The sequence below is a fragment of the Trachypithecus francoisi genome, unplaced genomic scaffold (assembly GCF_009764315.1).
Source record: "Trachypithecus francoisi isolate TF-2019V2 unplaced genomic scaffold, Tfra_2.0 Lachesis_group15, whole genome shotgun sequence".
NCBI lineage: Eukaryota > Metazoa > Chordata > Mammalia > Primates > Cercopithecidae > Trachypithecus > Trachypithecus francoisi.
This window is the reverse complement of record NW_022681460.1, coordinates 83,478,490-83,502,350: the sequence shown is the minus strand read 5'-3', so window position 1 is coordinate 83,502,350 and position 23,861 is coordinate 83,478,490. Positions and strand designations below refer to the sequence as shown.

Here is a 23,861-nt window from a genome sequence, read left to right as displayed (position 1 = left end):
TCAACAGGCATAGTTAACTAGGCATAAATTTAAAGAAAAGTTAAATTTGGAAAAACCTCAAATATAACTTCAATCATGGAGCTTCTGGTCCAATCTGGTCCAATAAGTGTGATATACTGTTGTCCTCAGGAGTAAAAGATAAGTTTTTGGGCAACCTGTGTACAAATTAATCATGCGAGTTAATACTTAATGTCAGAGGAATTTCTGTAAAAATTACAATGAGAGAGTATTAAATAGAGAAATAACTTCTGATTACCAGGGAAATTTACAAGGATTCCTCCACTTTTTTGAATGTCACTAATTTATTATAAAAGAGAGACACAGAAGTTATTTACATGAGGAAAGATTTCAGAACTTCAATGGAATAGGCAACTTCGTGCGACACCATTTCAATAGTGATTTATTTCAGTCTACGGACTTTCCAAGTATATCACCATCTCTAAATAAGAAATAATCCCATCGTTTAGAACTACTTTGGTGCCTCCATATTCTGGGAGAAAAACTTTATTTCCAACCCTTATGCTAATGGGTAAAATCTCTCCGCTCTTTTCCTTAAAGCCCAGTCCAGCAGTTACCATCATTGCTTGCAATGCCTTTACTGGATGTTTTTCCGGAAGCATAATGCCTCCTTTGGTTACAGTTTAGACTGCACTCCTTTCAGCCAATACTTGGTCAAAGAGGGGAAGACTTTTTCTAAATAGCTGTCTGGCCAGACCATTCCATCGGCAGTCTCTGTACTCTTCTCTCTTCCTTCCTTCCACTCTTCACATAAATATCTTCTTATTCTCCTCACCATTTAGAATGCTTTTGTTTTATATCATCATAACTTTGTGTTAGAAAATTTAAATGATTGTGGTAATCCTGTAAAGAATTAGCATTTGTCTAGACTTTTCCCATTTATTTAAGAAAGAATTGTGGAGTGATTATTCTATGCTAGATGGTGCTGTAAGCGAGTATGTAACCTGGTGAACCAAATGCTGCACTCCAGGGCACTTCCAGTCAGATTATATTTTTTGACCCATACGTGTAGGTGGAGATTTATTCAAAACTTACTAAACCTATAATTTCTGTGAATTATATGAACTTTTAACTTACCTGGATTTTCAAGTTACATACTCACAAGGTACTGATTGGGCTAGTCACTGAGTTTTATATATTAAGGGAAGCCTGAGTCAACTCAGCCTTTCAACTGGAACCGGATTAAATGCATTCTGTGTGGAAATCTGGAGACTAGATATGAAATATTTGACTGTCAGATACTTTCAAGCCCAATAATGAATACAAATAGTAGCTGAGAAACCTTTGTTTAGTATGGTGTAGTTTCAAATTTAATAATTTAAAAAAATAATAATTTTGAATGCTAAGCACCATGTACATAGTCAGAATCTGTGAGTATGAGTAAAATACTTTGAGGGGGGACTAAGGAGGCCCAAAATGTTAAACCAGATGCTGAGGTTAATATGTTATAGTTATTTATTATAAATAATCTATTTTTATGGATTATATATTTATTATTCTGAGAACTAAGCATTTACCAAATTTCACCTTTAGAGCTTATGATATTGCTCTGGAACTTTGCAGATTATTTGAAGATGGACTGAGACTCAGAACAGCAAAGAAGGATTGAATCCTTTTCCAGAAAAGTTCCCATTTGTTCTGAGCACACAGTAACTTAAAATCAGGTCAATTGTGTGGGTATACTTACATAAAGTTTATTTTGATTGGAATTTTGTAGCACATTTGAGATGATAAATCTTCATTATTTTCCTTTTACTTAAAAGTAGTCTTTTTGATTTGAAAATTTAAAAACTTGACAAAAAGAAAATGTCAATTTCTATGATTATTACCCTTTTTCTGCGTCAAAAGGTCAGGACTTTAAAATAACACCAGCATGGTTCTTTCGTAGTTCTGGTCCAGCAGGAAGTCGTGGAAATTCCACAGGACACCATAATCTGAAGGCAAGACCCCCTGTTGCTGCTCAACAAATGGCAAATAATAGTAGCCATCTGAGGTGTTTAGACCAAATAAGTTTTGTGTATCTTCAGATTAGCCATGCTTAAGTATGCACAACAGAAATGGCTAGAAGGGAACTCAAATGATTACAAAGATTCAAGAGAATTTCTTATCAATAATTTAAAGATTAATTTTTTTAAATTGCTCTAAAGAAACCCTCATGCCGTGTACTTTCTCACCCCTCCTTTCTATGGAACTCTTCTGGATTTAAATGTTTTGGGGTAGAAATGGTGCCATTTCCCAATAGAAGAAAACAAGAGTGAGGCAGTGAGATGGACGGGCACACGCTGCCATCTTCTGGCAGTAGTCTGATCAAATGAGAAGATGGGAAAACCTTCAAACATGGTAACAAGCATCATTTAGAAAACAAATAACTTTTCCAATGTTTTTAACAGGAATGTGATCAAGTTCATATAGATGATGTTTCCTCTGATGATAATGGGCAGGACTTAAGGTAAGCTATGCCTTTCAGTATGCTGTTTCCTACAGAAATTCAGCTGTGGAGTTTTGCACATGTAATTATTTCTTTTTAATGTATTTTGGGTGTTACAGTACCTACAGTTTTGCAACTGATGGCTTCCATGCAGCTGCAAGTAGTGCAAACCTTTGTTTGCCAACAGGTGTAAGAGGAGGGGTTGACTGGATGAGGAAGTTGGCTTTTCGTTACAGAAGAGTGAAAGAATTATATAACACCTACAAGAACAATGTTGGAGGTATGTGTGGCTTTTTAAATCTAACAAAGGCACTCGAGTATAGGTAGAATTCAAACTGTAGTTTCATGTTAAAGACTATTCTGCTGTAAAAGAAACAAACAAAAGCTCATATTAAACCACATTGAGCCAGAAGTTCCTTAGAATTGGTGGGAAAAAGTTTTACTACAAAATAACACATGCACCACTGTCACATGAATTGGGAATTCTTTGTGTAACCTTGTGCCCAGATGTTTGGTCAAGATTTATAGCAGGGCATTTAGTTTACCCTTTATCAGCTGGTGCTTGGAGCATTATCAGTGAAAACCAGACAGAGGAGCTGACCGAGGCAACGGGAAGAAGACCTTTCTCAAGAAGAGAGCCTCAGTCATTGAAGGAGGGTTGTTAGCAAGCATTATCTTTCTGAAATCCCATCAAAAATAAATGTAAACAGTTACTCATGTCATTTCAGACTTTCAACAGGTTTATTTTATCTTTTAAAAAAATAATGTTTTATGACAGTGTATCTTTCTCATGCATAGTGTCAAGTATGACTATCATAGTTTTTAAAAGTTCAGATAATCTATAGGTAATATCAAAACCATTTTATACCCCTTCACATATTTTACAGGTGACAGCAAAACCTTTGATACCAAAACTGTGATCCTGAATGTGCTTTTATGTATAAAATAAACTTTGATGATATCTCATTAGAATCAATTTTAGGTAAACAAGATTCCTAAAATTTGCTATTAGGTCACATCAGATTAATCTCCCAGGATTTTGTTTCTTTATGTGCTTCTCTTTTTTTCTAAAAAGGAAGAATAACTGAGGAACATAAACTGGAATCCAAAACAGAATGATACAACTAAATATACTTGTGCACACTATACATACATATATTCACATATATATCATAGAATACAATGTAGTAAATAAAATGTTCATATATAGTATGTAATCACATCTATCCATATACATCATGAGGGTGGGGCTGTGTGTCTGGTCACCTTGTATCCCCAGTGCGTATCAGTAAAACACGTAAAAGATGCTCAGTAGATACATATTAACTCCAAGAGAACAAAAGATGTAGAGCCAAAGAGGCTAATAAGCTCCCCAAAAAGGAGCTTAGATATGGAAGACATTCATTTCCAAATAAGAAACTGACCCTTCAAGCTACTACTTGCATGGGGTTCTGGGGAGAAACCCTGATTTCCTGACTCACTCTAGTGCTCTGTACATGATGCTTCTGTAAAATCAAATAAGTAGATTTTCTAGTTAAAAATCAATGGTAGATAATACATTTAGCTTTAAAATAAATATCCCCTTGGGAAACCTGAGTTAATTTTTATCATTCAGATGTCATAATTTCTCTTGCGGTGTATTAATAACATTATTTTAAGTTGACAAGACCACTAAGAAATAATCTTGTATCTTAGAAACTTTAAACAACCGCGAGTCTTCTGTCATACATGAGCATCTCTTTATTATAATGAGGACAAATGACACTTGCTAGAAACTATAAATTTTGATTGAAAAAAAAACCATACAAGTGTATATGTGCTCCCGATATTCTAAAACACAATTTCGATAAGAAACTTCCTTTTTAATGGATTTACATGATCTCATTTTATCATAAAATCAAGAACTGGATCTTTTAAAATAAAAAATTAGCACATCTGTCTTTTTTCTTATAACATCAATGTTGTAATTCATTATTGTCTATAACTATCCTACACTTCATGATTTTAAACAAAATTAATTTCTTTTTACAGTACAAAGTATTTATAGTAGCATTAGCAGTAGTATTAGACACATATTAACAGCTACATATGATGATGCCATTATGACTGTTTGAAAGTGGGAATGATTGTAATTATTAAGAAGCTAAATGTTTTTCAGACAGTCAAAACATTTGGGGTTTGTGTCCCTAGGTTGGTGGAACCCAACTATTTCTCCAGACCTCAAATATCACAGTACCTTGGAATGAGATCCAGGCAGAGGCATGTTCAAAGCTCTTTAGGTGAGATCGACTGCACCAGATTCTAGGATCAGTGAGGGCAGAGACTGGGGCCACTTTTCACTGGCACTACCTGAGACCTAGAAGTTCAGTAAATATTCATTGAAGGAATGAATGGATAATCAATTCAGAAATGAAGGATCAATATGGACATAAATCTGTATCTCTCTGCATTTCTGATATATACTGAAATAAAAATGATCTACTCCAGACAGAAGGGAATCTAAACTAAATATTCTGAGAAAATATTCATCTCTCAACTCTGCCTTGCTTTTTGATGTTGCAGGTCTCCTTGGCCCTGCCAAAAGGGATGCCTGGCTACAGTTAAGGGCAGAGATTGAAGGTCTGACAGATTCCTGGCTAACAAATGCACTTAAGTCTTTATCAATTATTAGCACTAGGTAAGTGGAATTGTTACTTTTCTATGTTTATCGTTTTGAAGATTTAGTTCTGATTGTACAACATAGATAAAAAATGTTTTAATTCCTAGACTGTTTTAGACTCTAAGGTACCTACCAATTCTGAGTTCAGTGATTTTTCAGTTTCAGTGCATGTGCATGAGAGAGGGAGGGAAGAGAGAGAGAGAGAGAGAGAGAGAGAAAGAGAGAGAGTTGGGATGAGAGAAGGTTGCTACTTCTCAGAATAAATAGGAGACCCTATCTCACCACCCTTCTCTTCTCATAGCAACTGATAATCTCCACAGAATGGTTACATGACTTCTAATGAAAAGAGAAAGAGAACTCAGTAGGTGGCAAAGTACAAGGGGGTGATGGCAAATATAAAACAGTACTGTTTACACAAAAAATGCATGTTTTAGGTGTTAGGCCATAATGGATAATACACATAATGTGAGCACATCAGAAAAGCAAGAGAAAGCTCTTGAAAAAATTCTAACCATTTTGTTGTTTGAACTAAACAGTGAAATTCTGACTTGTGTCAATATAGAGAGCAGAATTAAATCGATTTGTGACCAGTTGTACAACCAGGTGCCATATATGCTAATTCATACAGTGATGTAAGTCTGGAACATGATAGCTGGTAAGGTAGAGTTGAATCTCTGTACTGTCTGCTTCCGTGATTTTATATCTGAGTTAGGTGAATAAATAAAAACATGCTTAGTAAGTGGGAGCTAAATGATGAGAACTCATGGACACATATAGGGAAACAACAGACACTGGGGCCTACTTGAGGGTGAAGGGCAGGAGGAGGTAGAGGATCAGAAAGAGTAACTGTTAGGTACTAGACTTAGTACCTGAGTGATGAAATAATCTATATAGCAAACCCCCGTGAGGTAAGTTTACCTATATAGCAAACATGCATCTGTATCCCTGAACCTAAAATAAAAGCTAAAAAAAGAATCTGTCAGCATTTCCGTTAAGAAAAGATTAATGGGCCAGGCACGGTGGCTTATGCCTGTAATCCCAGCACTTTGGGAGGCCAAGGCGGGCAGCTCACGAGGTCAGGAGATCGAGATCATCCTAGCCAACATGGTGAAACCCTGTCTCTACTAAAAAAAAAAAAAAATTAGCTTGGCGTGGTGGCGCACACCTGTAGTCCCAGCTACTCGGGAGGCTGAGGCAGGAGACTCGCTTGAACCTGGGAGGCAGAGGTTGCAGTAAGCCAAGATCATGCCACTGTACTCCAGCCTGGAGACAGAACAAGACTCTGCCTCAAAAAAAAAAAAAAAAAGAAAAGAAAAGATTAATGAGAACATGCAGTATTTGTTTTTCTGTTCCTGTGTTAGTTTGTTAAGGATAATGGCCTCCAGCTCCATCCATGTCCTGGCAAAGGACATGATCTCGTTCTTCTTTATGGCTGCATAGTATTCCATGGTGTATATGTACCACATTTCCTTTATCCAGGCTATCATTGATGGGCATTTTGGTTGATTCTATGTCTTTGCTATTGTGAATAGTGCTGCGGTGGACATGTGTGTGCGTGTGTCTTTATAATAAAATGATTTATATTCCTTTGGGTATATACCCAGTACTGAGATTGCTGGGTTAAATAGTAGTTTTGTCTTTAGGTCTTTGAGGAATCGCCACATTGCCTTCCACAATGGCTGAACTAATTCACACTCCCACCAAATGCCGCATGTTCTCACTTATAAGTGAGAGCTAAATGATGAGAACATGTGGACACATAGAGGGGAACAACACACACTGGGGCCTTTCAGAGGGTGGAAAATGGAAGGAGGGAGAGGATCGGGAAAAAAAATGGGTATTAGGCTTAATACCTGGATGATGAAATCATCTGTACAACAAGTCCTCATAACACAAGTTAACCTATGTAACGAACCTGCCCTTGTACCCCTGAACTTAAAATAGAAGTTAAAAAAGAAAAGATTAATGAATAAGATGACAAATTGCTAGTTTTAAAAAAAGAAGAGAAAAAGCATGCTTAATAAATGTATGGGGAACACAGCATTCAGAGAAAGATTTATTTGGACTAATTGAATCAGAATGAAGAAAAAGCCTGACAGGGCAGAAAAAAAAAGTTAATATTAAGAACATGGAAGTAAATGAATAGTTGTCACATCCTGCACAGCTTCTGACCCGTGGCACAGGCGGAGCTGCATGGATAGCAGAAATTCCAAATGGAGAGCGGAGGGGAAGTAGCTTCCTGTGTCTGATTGAGGAAGCCATGGCAGCTTAGTTTGTCAGTTCTAGGCACCATATTCCAGTGGGGGCTGTGACAGGGTTGAAGCAGCCTGTGTCAAGTATGGTAGTCACAGGGGTTTGGACTGTGGGAACCACATAAAAGAAACAGATGGAAGGAGGAGCCAGAGAGCTTAGTCAGAAGAGTCATGTGTGGAACAAGATTACCAATTTCAACTGTTTCAGATATTAGGCTGAAAATCAATTAGATTTCTCCCTGTGTCTGGAAAGGAAAGAACTGGGACCATTGAGTAGGAATCCTGCAAGGGAGATTCTGGCTCTATATAAGGAAGAAATGTATAACAGTTAAGGCCATTTGAAATGGACTTGCTGTCTCATGTCCCCTGTAATTGGTGACAACAGAGACCAAATGTCAAGGACACTGGAGTGTGAGGACCCCTGAGCACTGACATGATGTGTAAAATGTTGTGGAGTGTGCATTTCTCTGAGAAGGAGGTTGATAACTTTCATTATTTCTAAAAGAGGTCTTCTCTATAAGTTAAAAAAGATTATTACATTATTAGATTATATATACTTTATAATATATACAGATTAATTATTAAACAGATGGCTTTAAGGCAACTAAAGGAATATGTGATATTCCAGAAATAAATAAAGATATAACAAGGAAGGGAGGAGAAAAATCAACATACATTAAATAGTTGTTATGGAATTTGCTGAGTTATCCACATATATTACCATATTGATACAGTTGCAGTTTTACCATTACTTTTAATGGCAAAAAACAAAATTGCTTTTGCACCAACCCAATAGTTTTCACAAAATGCCTGGAATGTCAGAAAAACAGATGCTTTGTCGAATTATGTATTAGAACCCCTAGCAAAATTAACTTACCCTCTGACCCTAATTATTCTACGAATATAGTCTAAGAATAATCAAAGATGTAAGAATATATTTAGGTAGCATTACTTATAATATTTAGAAATCAAAAGCCACTTAAGCAATTGAATTTAACTTTAAGAAATTCTGGTGCATCTACATGGTAGAGTAGTTTTTATACATTGTTTTGTTGGGAGAGGGGAAGTAATAGTTAATAGATATAAACAAATAGGCTCATGATATAAATACATAAAGTATAATACAAAATTGAATATATAGAATGTTCCCAATGGGAAAACAAAATCTATATATGAACAGAAACACTGAAAGTAAATGCATGAAATGGAGAGAGCGGTTATCTCTGAATGGTTACATAATAATTAATGCTTTTTGTTTTCTTCTTTATATTTGTCTTTCACAAATTTTTCTGTTACAAGTATATACGGTGTTTATAATTTAAAAAGAAATGTAACTGAATATCACACAGTGCAAGTCATGAAAGTTCATATCAAAACCACATCTCTAAACTTAAAAAGCCTGAGTTTTATTTCATTCTACCATGTTTTCATTCTGTAACACTTACCTACGTATGACTTTTAATAGCATATTGTTTTGACAAAATATTTTGTAGAACTTTAAGCATCACAGTATAGTCATGGGTTTGTGTATTCTTCTTAATAATCTGCCATTATTTGAGGAGTGTCTGTCTGCTGATAGGCAATAGCTAATGAATATTGAAAGGGACCATTAATTAAGGAATTTAGAGACCACAGTGACAATTTTAAATCTATTAGAAGTTATTTAGTATTAGAAAACAAATATGTATATTTCCTCCCTATTTTAGGAGTAACTGCGTAAATGTCTTGGTAACAACAACCCAGCTGATCCCAGCACTTGCGAAGGTTCTACTCTATAGTTTAGGAGGTGCTTTCCCCATTGAGAATATTTACAGTGCAACTAAAATAGGTAAGGAAATTATTTTAAACTCTGTATGGAATGTGTACACATCTGTGTGTCTCTGCATGGTTCCCTTTTTCAGCAATTTCACTTAGTACATGAAACAAATTTGGGTGAAGTTCAAATTACAAAGTCCCTGCAACTCATTGTACATGTATGAATTTTTTGAGAACTGTTGCCTAGTGACATTAAGAACTCAGTATCTGAGTATAGCTATTTCATTCTTGTATTTCACAGAATATTACAGCACATGTTATTTAAATAATATGTAATATCTCTAGCCATAGTATTTAATAATTTAATTAGTATAGAGTATAATGTTGCATCCTTGCATATGCAATAATCTAGATCCAAGATAAAAATACTATTTTGGCTTTGCAGGGGATTCTTTGATGGATTGAACTAGTGCCCTTAATTACAGAAAAAATTTAAAAGAATTTTATGAATCAGAAAACATAATAGGAATATTCGTAACACATGAGTGACTGGAAATCTACATTTCCAAAAATGTGCAGTAGCAATCAAAGAGCCACAGCCTTGTTTATTTAGATAATATCTGTTTGTGGCGCCATCTTTGATTTTTAAGTGCATTTCTCGCAGACTCCAACTTCTAATGAACATTCAAAAGTAAAACTTCATCAACTTCTGCTGTATTGAAAGACTTCAAAGAAAACTGATGTATTCCATTGTCTGTCAAGGAAATACTTGGGAAAATAAATGGGTTGTGTAATATGCCTTGAAGGTCAACAAACGTAGGCTCTGGCACATTGACAAGAGAAGTTCAAAATCCTAAAATCCCCCACCAAAAATAACCTGCCCTGGGCTTTGAGGAGGTCTGATGTTGGCCCTGGCAAAAGGAGCCTCCAGTTGCAGCTGTTTCAAGAGTACAGTTAAGGAGAGCCAAGCTTCTGTAGAGTAAATTTCACATTATCATAAGCACTACAGTTCAGAGCCTGGATATCAGTACCATACATTTTTAATCTAAATGTATGTATTTATGTCAGCAGGACTAATAGAAAGAAGACAATTTTGCTTTTTGATGAATCGAATAATTTTATAGCAGAATAAACATTTATTTTAGTAAAGGCAGTATTCTTTCTGTTGGCCAAATAGTTCCCTATATTCTTTAATCTGAAAAAAAAAATCATTTTAATTTTTTCCTGTAAGCTAGTGTTTTTTGGAGTTCTGAACCATCAGATTAAGAAAAAAGGCAGAAGTGTAGCCATGGCTGCATGAACATTCTGGAGTGAAATTTAGAGAATAATGCCAATGTTTTAAAAACAAAGAATATGTAGAAATTCCATGGTGATGTTCCCGTAGTGCAATCAGAGGACAACAGTGTTGTCAGTACTGTGGCCCAGTCAGACTGCACCCTTAGTAGAAGTTATTTGAGCAGGCTAACTGTCACCCACTTGAAGAAAGGAGTTGTTTATCAAGGTAAATTCACTTCTTAGTATTTCCTCTTTTCTTAGCAGTAAACCTTCAGTTTTTCTCTAGAACACATTTAGCTGACTTGTCTATGCTACTGAAAATTGATTTACAGAATTAAGCAAACAAAGGTTGTTAAAACTTAGAGTTGCCTGTAAAGTTTCCCCATACTCTGTTGGTGGAGAAAAACATACTAATATTTTCTCTAGGTCAAATGCTTAACCCTACTGATATTTTTGGAGTGTGAAACACATTGGTTTAATCATCTGTCCTAAGTAATGCCTTAACATTATACAAATATGTGTTGATTTCATAAACCCAGAGGTTGTGAGCCAGTTTAAGTGATGTTCAAGAGGCATTAACTTAACACTTTATGAATCTTTAGGTTAATGAATGCAGTGGCTGGAAGAATAAGCAGTGCATTGTTTTTCAGGCAAGGAAAGCTGTTTTGAGCGTATAGTGTCCAGATTTGGCACTAACATAACTTATGTTGTGATTGGAGATGGCCGAGATGAGGAGCATGCCGCTAACCAGGTAACTTCACTCTGAACTTTATCTCGTTTATCTTCCAGGAAAAGAAAGTTGCTTTGAACGAATAATGCAAAGGTTTGGCAGAAAAGTAGTGTATGTTGTAATTGGGGATGGTGTAGAAGAAGAACAGGCAGCAAAAAAGGTAACCTGTCTCAAACAATGTTGGTGTGATACTTCTAATGCAAGCCTTTTTGTTTGCATTTCTGTAGTTTGGCCCAATGGCAGCTTGACAAATGATTTAAATTTATAGATGCAAAGCAATAAGAGCATGAGAGGGTCAATACTTACATTCAAATAAACCATTTGGAGTTTAGCATTTTTTGCCTGAAATTTGATAGGGAATGCAGGGAAAATTAGTTATATTTATTTATATGTTTGAATGTATATACACATAGTAAATATATATAGTCATATATGTATTTGTGTGGGCATATATATACATGCTTATATAGATGCATCTGTATATATTAAAACACATACAATGTGCACAGATATACATGAGCCAGGGGATCTGCAAGAAAGATGGGGGGAGAATAGCCATTGTTAAGCACATGAAATTTAGCAAGATAAAGATTAATGAGCTCCATACAAAAGTCATGTGAGTAGTTCATGAGACCTGCATGCCATATGGTCCTCGTAAGTGCCTGGAAGTAGGCATGCTCCGTGGTAAGGAATGCTGAGGGCAGATTTAATAGCTGAAGAAAAACTGCTACAAGAGATTTTAATAAGTGCTACTGAAATGGGATGTATTGCTCAGATCCTTTTGCACCAACTTGTCTTAGCCGTAATGTGCCTCACATCTCCTGGAAGAGTTTCATCTGTTCTGGTGAGCCAGTGGTACTTGATTGAAGCCAAGCAGCTGGCTTTGAACACATTCAGAAGATCCCATAGGCCCTCAGTATTTTTATAAGCCTTTTCATCTGTCCCATATTTCTGAAGAAGAAACCAAGGCAATTAAAAACCGTTAAATGGTTGGTTCAACATCAAAAGAAGAGTGATATCAGGATTGGCCCCCAACACCAGACTGTTGGTCAACTCCACCCTAAGGTCTACTGCTGCCTTCACTGAATGATAGAAAAATATCATCTAGCCAAGATAAAAGTGATAGAATTTACAAAACAAAGCCAAATGATGAATTAGTATTTCTAAACAGTGACATACCAGCTTATACTGTTTTACATAGAAAGAATGTTTTCTGTATCACCCTAAGGAGATTTTAAATCATCATCTAATAAAGGCTTTGCCGCTTGCATGTGCTGGAGTGTTTACCTGTTTTCAAAAAATAGTCAACATAAACAGTTTTATAGAAAAGTTTATGGCTATAAGAGAAAGGAATTGATGTATTTTTCTAGTCAATTTAAATCAAGCAAAATGAAGAAAAGGAAAGCACTTCCACTTTAGAAGGTTTGGTGACAGTATTGGCAGCCATACTTGAAATCTCCATGCTTTTCGATTACATTTAAGAGAGTGGGTTCAGGCTCTGCCTCCCACAGAACACCTCAGCCTTCATTAGCAGTGTCAATGACCCAAGACAGCACACTGGCCCCAAGCACGTCCTGTATGAGGTCAGGGCTGCAGCCTCAAGAAATACAGCTTTCATTGCTGACTACTATTTGAAATGCTTCCAGTCACACTCAACTGAAATATCTTCTGGAGTATGTCAATGTCCTGAGTCTGTGTTGTGATGTTTCTTATTGACACCATAGTTATACACAACAAAGAGCAGCCAGTGATTAGTAATACAGCCCCACTCCTGCTCAATGTACGTGTCTTTTAGCCTATACAAATTAAATTCACGTATATTTAGGTAAGGACTAATATAATTCATTTTTCCAAACCAGTAACACTGTATGCTTTTGACAATTAAAACTTAACCCAGTCGACCTGTTTTCCACAGCATTAATGTTTAAATTCGGTTTCCCCAGTTGTTATACCATCTTCTTTATACCTAAAACTTCAGGAAGGAAAGGCATGACCCTGAATGGAAAAGAATATCAGATAGAATGCTATTTCCAAATGGTTGTTTATGTAGGTACAGTTTTGGTGATGGTGAAGGCTTGTTATTCTATTTTAAAGCAGAGGTGGTTGGTTTCTCTAGTACCCAGAATGCATGCTTTTCTTTGGATGTAGCAGTAATCGCATGTGCAGAAATGTTAAGTACTGTTTTGTTGTTACAAATAGATCTGAGCTGAATGAAAAAAAAGTTACTTCTATGTGAATTTCTATGCCTTAATTTGACCTAGACATACTTTGTTTGAGAAATTTAAGAAGAAATATCAAAGTTTAGGAATAGGAATGTCTGCACTCTTCTGCAGAAACATATAATATTAATACAAGCTGTATATGTAGTTTGAAATTTTCTAGAAGCCACATTTTAAAAAATTAAAGAGAAACAGGTAGAATTAATTTTAATAACATGTCAACCCAGTATATCCAAAATAATTGTCTTGATATCTAATTAATGTAAAAATTGTTGAAGTCATGTTTACCTTCTCTTTGTTTGTTTGTTTTGTTCTAAGTCTTTGAAATGCATTATGTATTTTAAACTGGACTAACCACATTTCAAGTGCTCCATAGCCACATGTGGCTGGTGGTTACCGTAGTGTGCAGCAAGGAATTATATAGCATTAAAGATTGTTATGCTACTTAGTTCTTACATAAAATATCATTTGCATGTTTTATATCTGTATACTCATTTCCCTTATATACATGAATATTTTATATGTGCATATTCTAGAAGTTGTCATCAGCCCAAACTTATAAATCATGCTTTTGTTTTGTCAGTTCCTGTAGTGCAGTGTTTTTTCTTTTTCATTATCATTGCCAGCGGGGACTCTTTAGACAATTTTTTTTTTTTTTTTTTTTTTTTTTTTTTTTTATGAGACGGAGTCTCGCTCTGTCGCCCGGGCTGAAGTGCAGTGGCCGGATCTCAGCTCACTGCAAGCTCCGCCTCCCGGATTTACGCCATTCTCCTGCCTCAGCCTCCCGAGTAGCTGGGACTACAGGCACCCACCACCTCGCCTGGCTAGTTTTTTGTATTTTTTAGTAGAGACGGGGTTTCACCGTGTTAGCCAAGATGGTCTCCATCTCCTGACCTCGTGATCCGCCCGTCTCGGCCTCCCAAAGTGCTGGGATTACAGGCTTGAGCCACCGCGCCCGGCCAACAATTTTTTTCTAATTACTCCCTTTCATGAAATTTTAATGCCACATATGTACTGTATACTATTATAGTATGTCTTTAGAGGGCACAAACCGTTGTAATGTCTAAGATTTTCTGCCCCACAAGAACTCATTTTTGTCCCCTTGGGGATGATATCTTCCCCATTGAAAATGTATGCTAGATACTTTCTGTCAATTCTACGCCAGTGAAATAAACCAGGTCGACTCGACTGGCTTAAGTTATTGGTTGTCCCAGACAAGTAAGAAAGTTATAATCCCCACATTTTTTCTACTTTATATAGTCCTGTTTCAAATTATTTTTATACAGAAAGGAATTCACCCTCTTTTCTTCCTAGATTAACAAAATTAAGAAGCTTATCATTTTGTTTTATTTTATTTTTGACTGAGAGAGAGGCCTGTAGGAGAGATGCACTGATTCAAACTTGCTTTCCATCAGCCAGGTAGGATTGTGATACCCACTTGCTTTCCCAGATGTCGATGTTGGTAGTGATACTTCCAGAATAAATATTAAACTATCTAAGAAGTGTTAATATTTGCTATTATTCTCATTAAAATCCAGTTCAGATCTATTTCTCTGTTACTTTGACAATGCCATATTGGTGCTGCCAAGCCTTCACGTATGATCATCCCCCCTTTAGACTCCCTCCCCTGAACGTGGGTGGGCCACACAGCCCTGTGTGTGTGCTGCTGCTTCATTGAGACAATGGTTGTGATCTCTCTCCATGCCTCATTCCTTCCCCTTCTCTCTCCCACCCCTCCTCCTCCTAACTGTGCAGCACAACATGCCCTTCTGGAGGATATCCAGTCACTCAGACCTCCTGGCTCTCCACCAAGCACTGGAATTAGAGTATTTGTAACTGTGTTCTCTAGCCGGAGATCCATTTTTTATATTTCAAGTACACTGAATTTTTATGTGTGATTCAATGCCTCTGGCTCTACACATATAAATTGTCTTAATGGATGAAATCATATTTGGAATAAAAATTCCAGAATGAAGAATTCAGATTGCTTAATGGAGTTAAACTTTAGTGCTACAGAAAAGAAACTCTATGGTCTTATATTTACAACACTTTAATGGGTTTTTGAAAAATCTGTGGAGGTTGCTGGTACACACCAAATGAGTCCAAACTGGAATGAGCAGCTTTAGCAAAGAACTCTTACCCTGGCAAAGCAGCAACACACATGCTCCGTCTGACAAGGTGGTCAACAACATTCCTCAAATTGGGAGATCTTCTCAGCCCTGAGGTTTGAATCTGACTTTAGCCTACCTAGCCCAGAAAATCTGAATTGGAATGCACTCAGACTGTATAAGGACAGTCCTATTTAGACCTGTAATTTGTGTAAATTATTGATGAAAGTAATTTACTGTGACTTTATTAGCAGCTGACTTTCAAAGTGGATGCAATTTTTCTTTCATTTGTCGGGGAGGGGAGTGGGAGGGGAAATGGGAATATAATATTGTCTCTTTTTTAAGTTTGGCAAACAGAATGTTCATACTGATGTGTTGTGCCTTAAACACAAGACAGCATTTGTGTGTTACAATATAACTTTGGTTAAAATCTCTGTAGATAATGAAAAAAAAATCCTTTGTGATGATTCTTAACATGACCAAATTTAAAAGTCAGGCTCTCAAAGCTTAATTACCGCATCAGCAAGAAACTGAGTATTTGTTGCAATAAGAAAACAACAACAATAAAGGAAAGCTTGTGTTTTATTTGGGTTCTTAATAATTCCAATAATTGTATGAGGCAACTATTTGCGCATCCAACCATAAGCAGAAGGTTTGGGAAAGACTGTGGGACCTTCACTTAGAAAGTGAAATGTATGTAGAAGTCTCAAGTACCCCTTCTACAGTTTTACTGGAGAAAACTAAGAGCCATATTCATGACAACTTGCAGTTTTGAGGTTGAGACTTTTGATATGTGTAAGTTGCATAGAGGAGGATATTATCATGCAAATCATGAGCAATTATCACATTAACTTTTTTAGAATATGCCATGGACATGACGTAAAATTCACATTGAGTGGGCATGGCTTAAAATAAAGCTAAGTGTGTTTATTCCCAATGCCATTGCAAAAATGAAAATATCATCAGTAATGGAAGGCAGATCTCCCAGATGGTATCTGATGAAAGCAATGAGTTTATGAAAATGTTACCTAGAATATCATCATAAATTAAATCAGCAAGTGAGTTGGATCTTGGCAGCGTTACTGAAATGACAATAGTAAAATAGTACCTGGTTCTCCATCTGAATACATCAATGTAGGTTCTCCTCATGACAGACTTGCATATGTTAGTTTCTGCCTGTGTTGTTACTGCGCAATGGATGGCATTCATTATAAGAAGAGCCCGTCATCGTTGTGTTTGCATGGTTTTTTTCCCTGTGTGTAGCCCATGTTGGGAACACGATACAGGTTCTCCTCTTATTTCCTATGACATGATTTCCCTTGTGGAAATTTAAGACTTTAAGAACTAGAGTATTTTTATGGTGTCTGCACCTGCAGTTCTGTGTTTAAAATGTCATAATGTGGATGCTAGAGTCAGGCTACTAGTCAGTGCCCCTAGCCAGAGGCTGGTTCATGAGTTCATCAACTGAGGCCTCTGTGGCTTCAATAAAGTCTACATTTTGCTCACAGATCACAACATTCACTGTGGAAATAGATTTCATTTCTTTGGGCTACAAACCTATATTTCTTTACTGAATGCTAAGGCCATGTTTATACTGGGCAGAGAGATATTGAGATCCGAATTTTGTACAAGATTGTGATTTCATCATCTAAACCTTAAACTTAGCCTTTAAATTTTGTAGCTTTTGGCTGCCTCTGCCCCAAGTACTATTCCAGGCAAATTAAAGTTGGAATACATTTAATAATATAAAAATAATGATAGTAAATCTTATACTTCTGTTGGCCCTTAGCTTGAAAATAGCAGTAAAAAAATTTAAGTGTTGCCTTGATTATCAGTACTTAATTATGTTGTGCACTAAAACCTTATGTATTTATTACTGTGAATAAAAACAAATTATCTTTACTGTATAGCTGGTTTCTTTAAATGATAGAATTGTGGCATTAGGTATGAATTTTTAAGTCTTTTCATATCAAACAAGCAAGGCTTTTTATGCTGCTAAGTCTGCAGGTGCAGAAAGAAACACCCCTTGGAAGGGCAAAGAGAGGCTGGCTGTTTGCATCACCCATGCAGTTTCTCACACACATCTCTTTTTCTGATTCTGTGTTCAGAAGAGGCTGCCGGCATAAAACCTAAATGCTAGGTTGACGGAGAACAGCTTGTCTGGCGCAACAATGGTGCAGGCCCACAAGCCAGCATCACAACTTGGCCATGGGACATTGAGCATGCACAAAGTAGAACTCTTCCCTTCCCACCTTAGGAACAGAAAATCCTCCTCCTTTCTAATCTGAAAAACGAAAACTGAACTAACAAACACAAAACGAACCCCTTGGCAATTCCCACCTCCTATTGACATATGGACTATTGTGCCTTATTGTAAACCAGTTTGAAAAATGTTCTGTAACTAAAGTGGGTTTTCGGCTCTTATGTATACAGGTTGGTATATTACTACAAAAGATAACCATCTTGTGTTGCACCTTAAAAATATCAAGACCACGTAATTTCAGTAAAAAAATAGGTGGCCTGGCTACAGTATTATAGCATACAATTAGAACACTATGCCCCTGCAAAATTTTGTAAATCAAATTCAGAGGCAAAAACATATTTTAGAATTATACAGTTTGCACACAACAAGTAGGTAATAACTGTCTCTAAAAATGTTTTCTCCTTAGTCTGCGATGAGCTAAGATTCAGAATAGCGTCAACAGCATGCTCCTATATGAAGTTGTTTTTTTAAAGCACATTTGTTTATGACAAGCCTACATTCTCAGTGAATATGGCATTTAGTATTTCTTTTGAAAACAAACTTAAGCATCATGAGCCAAAGTTGCATTTTGACTCCCGACTATGGTAGCATTATGAACATCTCACAATGTCAAGGGTTTCTGTTATGTATTAGTAAAATATAGATTATCGGGGCCTACGTAATTTAAAGAAATGTAAATTAATATTAAAAGCTTGTAAAAATATGTATATCTTTACTATTTCTCAATAAATACCTTTGCAATTGTTTTCATTTCCTTCACCCTCCCATGTTATAGAGTTTTTGTGTGTTTATTTAGCTTGGTTCTAAATCATGTGAAATTTGTATTTAGGTTTCTGGTCTTCATAACTTTTCTGTTTTATGCCTAGGTTGCATAATTTTCAGTTAAAGCGAAATGAGATGTAACCCAGTAAAACATTACTAATTACGACTAAAAGTGGGCTGCTTTACTGAAAAGTTGTCAGCTGCATAATTTTTTACACACAGATAGCTACATTCAAATAAGTATAATGCATAATGTAGCCACAATTCACTAATGATAAAATAATTAAAATATTTAGACCTATTAGAATATTTAAAGCAAGTATCCTCTAGGTGAATATGGGACGTAGTTTATAAGTATCTTCCAAGAGGAAAAAAGGTAGTTTTCTGTAACAGATTTTATAGCTCCTTTATTGCCTGGTGTATAGTATTTATTTATTTGTGAATCTCTTGTTCACGTGTAAACCAAACACAAGTTTCAGATCAACCTCTGCTCATTCACAGCCTTTAAAAATGTTAGCCTCCAAATTAATGATATTTAAGTGGAGTTATGTGGCAACATTCTAGTAAGCCTTACACCATCCAAAAATCAATACTGGTTTACAAGAAAACAATGATAATGTTTACAATAAATTTAATATGTAAACTTCCTTTGTTTTCTCTTATATCCAGTTGCCACTGAAATTGAATTTGTGAGAAAGACTAAATTATATGTATCATATCCCAGCTCCCCAAACAATTGTATCTTGTTTGGCTATTTATACACCTGCTTGGAAGAAAGGACCTCTCAAATCACCATGTCTAAATCTGAGCTTGTGCTTCTGCACCGGCCTCTTCTCACCTCTCCCACAACTATTACCCCAGCCGGAACCGGCATCCTTTCTCACCTAGATAAGTACGTCAGCCTCTGGCTTAGTCTCCCTTCTCTGGCCCTCACACCCTTTCATCATATCTTATCACACTAGCCAGAGCCATACTGTGCATCAGAGGATATCTCTCCTCTTCTTGGAAACCTCCAGCAGCTGGCTTTCCAGCTCGCTTGGCACAAACACCAGTGACCTTCACAACGGCCTGTAAGGCCCACAGGCACCATCCCTGGTGAGCTCTCCCTTCCTCTGTCTCACAACTCACTGCCAAACAGCCACCTCCGTGTTTGGCACATACCTGCACCCACCCACCTGCTGCAGGCCCTTTGCACTCACCATTCCTTCTACTTGAAGAGGTTTTCACCCCGATCTTTGTATCACCTATGCCCTATGTTTCTTCAGTTCTTAAAGAACACCTTTTTGGCTGTAAAGGTCCTCCTCTCTGAAATTGCACCTGCTTCCCCAACACTTCCAGCATTTTCCTTCTTTACTGATAAAAAATACTTAGTTCTTAGATTAATCCAACATGATACACATTTATTTTTGTGTTGTTGATTCATCCATTACAATGTATAAACTTTAGGAAAACACTTACATGAGCATGATCTAGAATTGAAGAGATTTAAAGTGGTAGAGAGCCATGTGTGATGGCTCATTCCTATAATCCCAGCACTTTGGGAGGCCGGTGGGAGGACTACTTGAGTTCAGGAGTTTAAGACCAGCCTGGGCAACATAGAAAGATCTCTCTCTCTCTCTCTCTCTCTCTCTCTCTCTCTCTCTCTCTCTTTTTAATAGTCAGATGTCATAGTGTGTGCCTGTAGTCCCAGCTACTCATGATACCAAGATAGGAGGAGCACATGAGCCTGGGAGGTGGAGGCTGCAGCTAGCTGTGGTCACACTGCTGCACTCTAGCCTGGAAGACAGAGCGAGATTGTCTCAAAAAAAGAAAAAAATGGTCGAGCTATATTTGAAAGGAAAAGGAGAGAAGAAAACATACACAGGACCTATGTAAATTTTTATACCTTAGCTGGAGTATTTGCTGGCCTAATAACTTATGAAAATAAAGAGCAAGGATGGCCATAAGCAAAGATGTAATGGAAAAAAGATTATATGTGATCTGAGAATGATCGTCTGGATAAAAAAATGTTTACAATGAATCAGTGATTGCCTACTTTATACTTCCTTTTTCCCTTTCATAAAAGAAAAAGTATGCAATATTAGTAGGCTTAATTGACTGAAATTACTTAAAGCCACACACACAAAAACATGTAAAAATCAGATCTGTGTGCAAACTGTGCAGTTCATGATTCTGAGTCCATGAAACAAACAAAAAAAAGTTTTAAAGTGTCAGATGTTATTTAGTTAGCAAAAGATAACCATTTATTTTTTGATCCAGGGTCTTGCTTTGTTGCCCAGGCTGGAGTGCAGTGGCGCCATCATAGCTCACTGTAACCTCGAACTCCTGGACTCAAGCAATCCTCCTGCCTCAGCCTCCCAAAGTGCTGAGAGTACAGGTGTGAGCCACTGCACCCAGACTGATAACCCTTATTTAACATCTCTGCATGGTTTTGTATATTCTTTAAAAGTTATTGGATGTAATTCTGGCAAAGTATACATGTGTTCTAATACACAGGTCACTACACAAAGCAGTCTACATTTGACTGGGCCAGAGTCAATTCTTGGGATATACTGCAGTCAACAAAGATGCTCTCTCAGAGGCTTAAGGGGAAAATGTTCATCGTGCCCAAGTTCTGACTTTTAATGGAAATAGTAGCCATTATTACTTAGCTTTTCCTTCATCCACAGAACCTTCCAGGTCTGTGTTAGCACACAATTTGAAAAATCTCCAAACATAATATGCTAAAGAATCTCTAACAATGCATATAACTCTATACAAGCCAGATGATTATTTTCCCTCGCAACAAAATGCCTTTTGATTGCAGCTTGCAGGGACAGTGTCTCTATGGCTAAAGGACAATGCATTGTCCTTTGTGGTCATGAAATCTTAGATTTGTGTGCCTTACATCTGCTATGACGTTGCCATTTTAGTTTTCTGGTGAGCTTTCAGTGAAAATACACAGAACTGAAAGAGTGTGTATTGGAAAAGGTAGAGAGACCACCAAGTAAGTCAGCCTCCACAGAACCACAGCAGAGTAGTGCTGACCCTAAACTCATCGCCGTCCTTACCATTAAGGTTCTTATGCTTTTCAATGGGCGTGACTGTTAAGATAACGAATGAAGGGTGTTAGCAGAGGAAAAGGACAGGGGCATGGGGAGTCACTTGCAGAGAAACCTAACCAGCCCTTAAAGGGAAGATTCTTGGAGAAAATGAGTCCAAAGCTGAAGTCCCAAGGACAAAACCGAGAAGGCCAGAGCGTTTGCAGGACTGGATTGGAAGCATCTAAGCAAAGTGGAAAATATGTAAGAGACTGCAGGTAGGGGGGAGAAGGGTAGAATGGTGTAGTCAGGGAACTGCAAGTTATTCTTGTTTCTGGAACATGGAGTGAATAAAAGGAACAGTAAGAAAAAAACAAGGACCACATCATGAGGATTTTTAATACAGCATCAACCAGTTTCAGTTTTACCCAGGGATCAGTAGGGACTGAATGAAAGGTTTGTTAGCAGAGGATTTTTGTGTCCCAGTTTATATTTTATAACAGTTACTCTGGTCAGGCTAAGGAGAGTGAGGGATCTAAGAGGCTGGTGCAGGATCCTGGAGAGATTCCTGAATTAGGTGATGGGTGTGAGTATGAGACAGTGCATAGATTCAAAGAAATTAGGGTATTAAGAGTACCTTCGGACTTCGCAGTGTTTGCTCCTTCACCTCATGTCCTTAGGCGAATTCAGCCTGAGCTTGAGGTTTCTGGCTTGGGCGGTTTGGTAGATTGTGAGTTTGTTTGCTGAGACCAGAAACACAAAAGAAGTAAAAAGATTCTACTTGCTGTTTTTATTGTGGTGGGTGATGCTTGTTGTTGAAGCAAGATACGGAGACCCGTTTCTGTAATTGTTAATTTGGAGGTGGTGGTATCCTCAGATGGAGTTGTCCAGTGCAAAGTTGAGTTTGTAGCAACTTCATTATTGTCTGTTAAACACCATGCCAGGTCATAATTGAATTACTTGGAGCACAGTAAATAAAACCCTAAGTAATTCGATTATGTCACACCAGTTAATCATTTAAAAGCATTTACAATTTGTGCAAACTTGAGACAGCATAGTGGAAAGGCTAGGAATGATGACAGTAATATAGAGTGTGCACGTCTGATGAACACCATGGAAAATTATTTGGGGTCACCAGTTGATTTAACATCATGCTTTCCCATCTCCTGCATTACCCCAATTTCCAGTAGATAACATAGTAACATACCTGGATTTACAGCCCTGAAGAAATCCAAATACCTCAGTGAGCTTTTCATCAGTAACTTTTGTACAAAAAAGTCATCGTCAGCTTATGTCTGCTTGGAAACCAATGTGGCATTCTAATTTATTTCCCAAAGAAAACATTAAAGGGTTTCACAGCAGAATGACAGATGATTTAGTCACCTATTTTTAGACAGATTAATGTATTCAAAAAAAAAGTGGTGATCATTAAAACATAAATTTATGGTGGAATAAACTATTTCATAAGAGCAGGCAGTAATATCTGGTATGTGAATAGGAAATAAAGTTAATGCCAAACACATACCTATAAAACCATCCTGTTTGGCTCATGAAATTATTTCTTCATCAATTATGAGAACAGCAGGAGGGTGGGATGGAGTCACTGATGAGGGCAGTGAAGAAAAAGTGGTATAACATTATCTTTTAAACTTTCATCTACAGTTTTACAAATGACGAGTGCATCTTCTAAATTTTCATCACCCACTGATTTTCTGAATAAAACCTACTACCACAAACTGGCCACTTTTGGCAATACATAGTGTTGCCATGTGTGACTCAATAATTGGTTTTAAAGAAGAGAAAAGAGAATGTTTTTCTTGTTTCTGTCTAGGCAAAATGGGGATATTTATCTATGTACCTTCTTCTGTATCTTTGAAGCTCCTGTTACTGTTTTATTCATCCAACCTCAGCACCATCTTCTGGGCACAGACAGCTGGTACCATTGTAGCAAGGTGGGGAATGGGAGCATGTAGGATGTGGCCAGACTTTGATTCAGTCACTCGCTCTGTAGCCGGCTCATCAGCAAGCATACTGAAAAGAAGAGGAAGGAAACTAACATTTGAAGAGGCTAATCAAAGAAACTAACATTTGAAGACACTAATCAACTAATGCAGAGACTAATCAATATTTACCTTACCATGTGCTACCTCATTTAATTATAACACCCACGAGAGTTTCTTAGTCCAACTGTGTAGTTTAAGTGACCTCCCAAGGTTATATAACCTGTAGGTAGCACAGACAGAGTTGGAACTTGGTCCGTTGGGCAGATATTATCTGGACTGCAAAATAGGCTCGTTGCTCTGTATCTTCTGTCCATTGACTTCAGTTGAGTTGTTTAGCACTTGTAGGGGTATGATCTGAGAGAAAGTGCC

The 23,861-nt window shown here is 37.1% G+C and overlaps 1 protein-coding gene and 1 pseudogene across 5 annotated transcripts in view; one reads left to right on the top strand and one right to left on the bottom strand.

Annotated features, from left to right (window-relative positions):
* The window catches only part of EYA4 (EYA transcriptional coactivator and phosphatase 4), a 289,104-nt gene extending 270,651 nt beyond the window's left edge, over window positions 1-18,453 (top strand). For 3 of the 5 annotated variants that reach the window (XM_033235411.1, XM_033235413.1, XM_033235410.1), the window contains 6 exons: window positions 2,409-2,467; window positions 2,566-2,726; window positions 5,009-5,123; window positions 9,064-9,185; window positions 11,177-11,277; window positions 15,092-18,453. In XM_033235411.1, the coding sequence (XP_033091302.1) occupies window positions 2,409-2,467; window positions 2,566-2,726; window positions 5,009-5,123; window positions 9,064-9,185; window positions 11,177-11,277; window positions 15,092-15,172 (639 nt within the window). In that variant the 3' untranslated portion in view covers window positions 15,173-18,453. Of the gene's footprint in view, window positions 1-2,408; window positions 2,468-2,565; window positions 2,727-5,008; window positions 5,124-9,063; window positions 9,186-11,037; window positions 11,139-11,176; window positions 11,278-15,091 lie in introns of all 5 variants that reach the window. The other 2 variants (XM_033235414.1, XM_033235412.1) reach the window with 1 other exon arrangement.
* On the bottom strand, window positions 406-2,307 carry LOC117098059 (annotated as a pseudogene).
* Window positions 18,454-23,861: the final 5,408 nt, after the last annotated feature.